Source organism: Volvox carteri, assembly GCF_000143455.1.
Source record: "Volvox carteri f. nagariensis unplaced genomic scaffold VOLCAscaffold_86, whole genome shotgun sequence".
Classification (NCBI taxonomy): Eukaryota; Viridiplantae; Chlorophyta; class Chlorophyceae; order Chlamydomonadales; family Volvocaceae; genus Volvox; species Volvox carteri.
Window position 1 is genome coordinate 374,687 of NW_003307629.1, and position 1,596 is coordinate 376,282.

Here is a 1,596-nt window from a genome sequence, read left to right on the forward strand (position 1 = left end):
TTACCTCGTGCCCACAGAAAAACACACACGTATGCGCCGTTCCCCTCCCTTACCCCCCTTACCCCTCCCCTCCCCCCACCCACAATCCACCTCGAGGAAGAGCCGTCTTGCGTTGGGCTGCTGCCCCAACATTTCTAGCGTGCGTGCCAGCATCTCACCCTTCACTGCTCGATCGAGTCTGTAGAGTGTGTGTGTGTGGTGGTTGGGGGGAAGGAGGGGGGGAGGAGGGGGCGAAAGTTTTTTTTTAAAAAAAGGGGAAGGGTTTTGGCGGTCAATTAAAAGAGGAGGTTGAATGAGTGAATGTGTGATAGGGCGGGCGGGAAGGAGGGTGTGTGTGTTTTGTGTGTATTTGTATTTGTATGTGTCCGGGGGGGGGGAGTTGGGGGGAAAGGGGGAATAGCGTTGTCGGCTGAGTGCACAATTACATCGCCTCCATAACCCCTCTCCTTGACCTATTCCCCCCTTCCCCCCAAACCCCCGAAACCCCAAAACCCAAAACCCTCCCTTCCCCCTGCACCGCCTGTCCCTACCTGGAGTCGCTCGCAAACGACGGCGAGTGGTTCACCTCCAACAACCAGGGCTGTAGCTGCGTGTCGAACAAAATGTCAAACCCCAGAACTTCAAAACACAGCGATGGGGGGCACCCGCACGGCGCGGTGGGGTCGGCGGCGGAGGCGCTGATGTGGTCGAGGGTGGGGCAGGAGCAGGAGAGGGGGTAGGCGGCGGCGGCGGCGGTGGTGGCGGAGAGTGAGGTGTGGTACGTGTGCGCCAGCAGGGGCTGAATGGCCATCACGGTCTTGTTGACAACGTCGGCTGCGTGTGTGTATGTATGTATGTATGCATGCATGTATGTTGGAGGGGGGCAGGAAAATGGGGGGAAAAAGAGAGGGGGTCGGCTGGAAAGCGGTAGCAGTAGCAGTAGCACCACCATCACGCCACACTAAGCAGCAGTAGCAGTAGCACAAACTCCAAGAGCTCTAGAGCTTTCGGCTGGCAGAACCCTAAAACCCTAAAACCTTAAAACCCTAAAACCCTCATCACATCAGCAATTCCCTCCTTCCCCCACTTTACCGTAAGGTCTTAGAATTCTCCACCCCCCCAAACCGACCTGTGCCCTCATCCCTCCGCTCACCTATCGAGCTCTGAAGGGCCTCCTGTGTGGTGCCGTACTGCGCCGCCAGCTGCGCCAGTACGGCAGACATGGGCCGCTTGCTGCCACCACCAGCCGGCGCCGCATCCGCCGACACAAAACCCGCCGCGGCCTTGTTGACCGCATAATTCGTCAGGTGCATGGTTGTCGTACGCAAGTTGGACGAGCTGGGTGGCATGTACGGCTCCGTAGCCAGGCGCGCAAGGCCTTCGTCGTACAGATGGATCCGGAGCGGATCTACAGACATGACCAGCGCGTACACTCTCAAATCAAATTTGAATCCCTCCAACAGCAGCGGCGACGTCACGTACGACTGCGCCACGCAGTTGCCCACGTCCCCCGCCTCCGCCAGCTGCTGCGGGTACTGCACCAGCGCGATCCCGCGGCCCTGGGTGCCGGCGCTAGGTTTCAAAATAAAGGTAGAGACAGCAGTCCCGGCGGCGGCG

The 1,596-nt window shown here is 59.3% G+C and overlaps 1 protein-coding gene across 1 annotated transcript in view; it reads right to left on the reverse strand.

Annotated features, from left to right (window-relative positions):
- ttlF (uncharacterized protein) overlaps positions 1-1,596 on the reverse strand; it is a gene marked incomplete at both ends in the record, with an annotated part of 2,091 nt that continues 495 nt past the window's right edge. Inside the window, 4 exons of the mRNA XM_002958129.1 lie at positions 1-178; positions 531-677; positions 762-813; positions 1,133-1,538. Coding sequence (XP_002958175.1) covers positions 1-178; positions 531-677; positions 762-813; positions 1,133-1,538 — 783 coding nt within the window. The remainder of the gene's footprint in view (positions 179-530; positions 678-761; positions 814-1,132; positions 1,539-1,596) is intronic.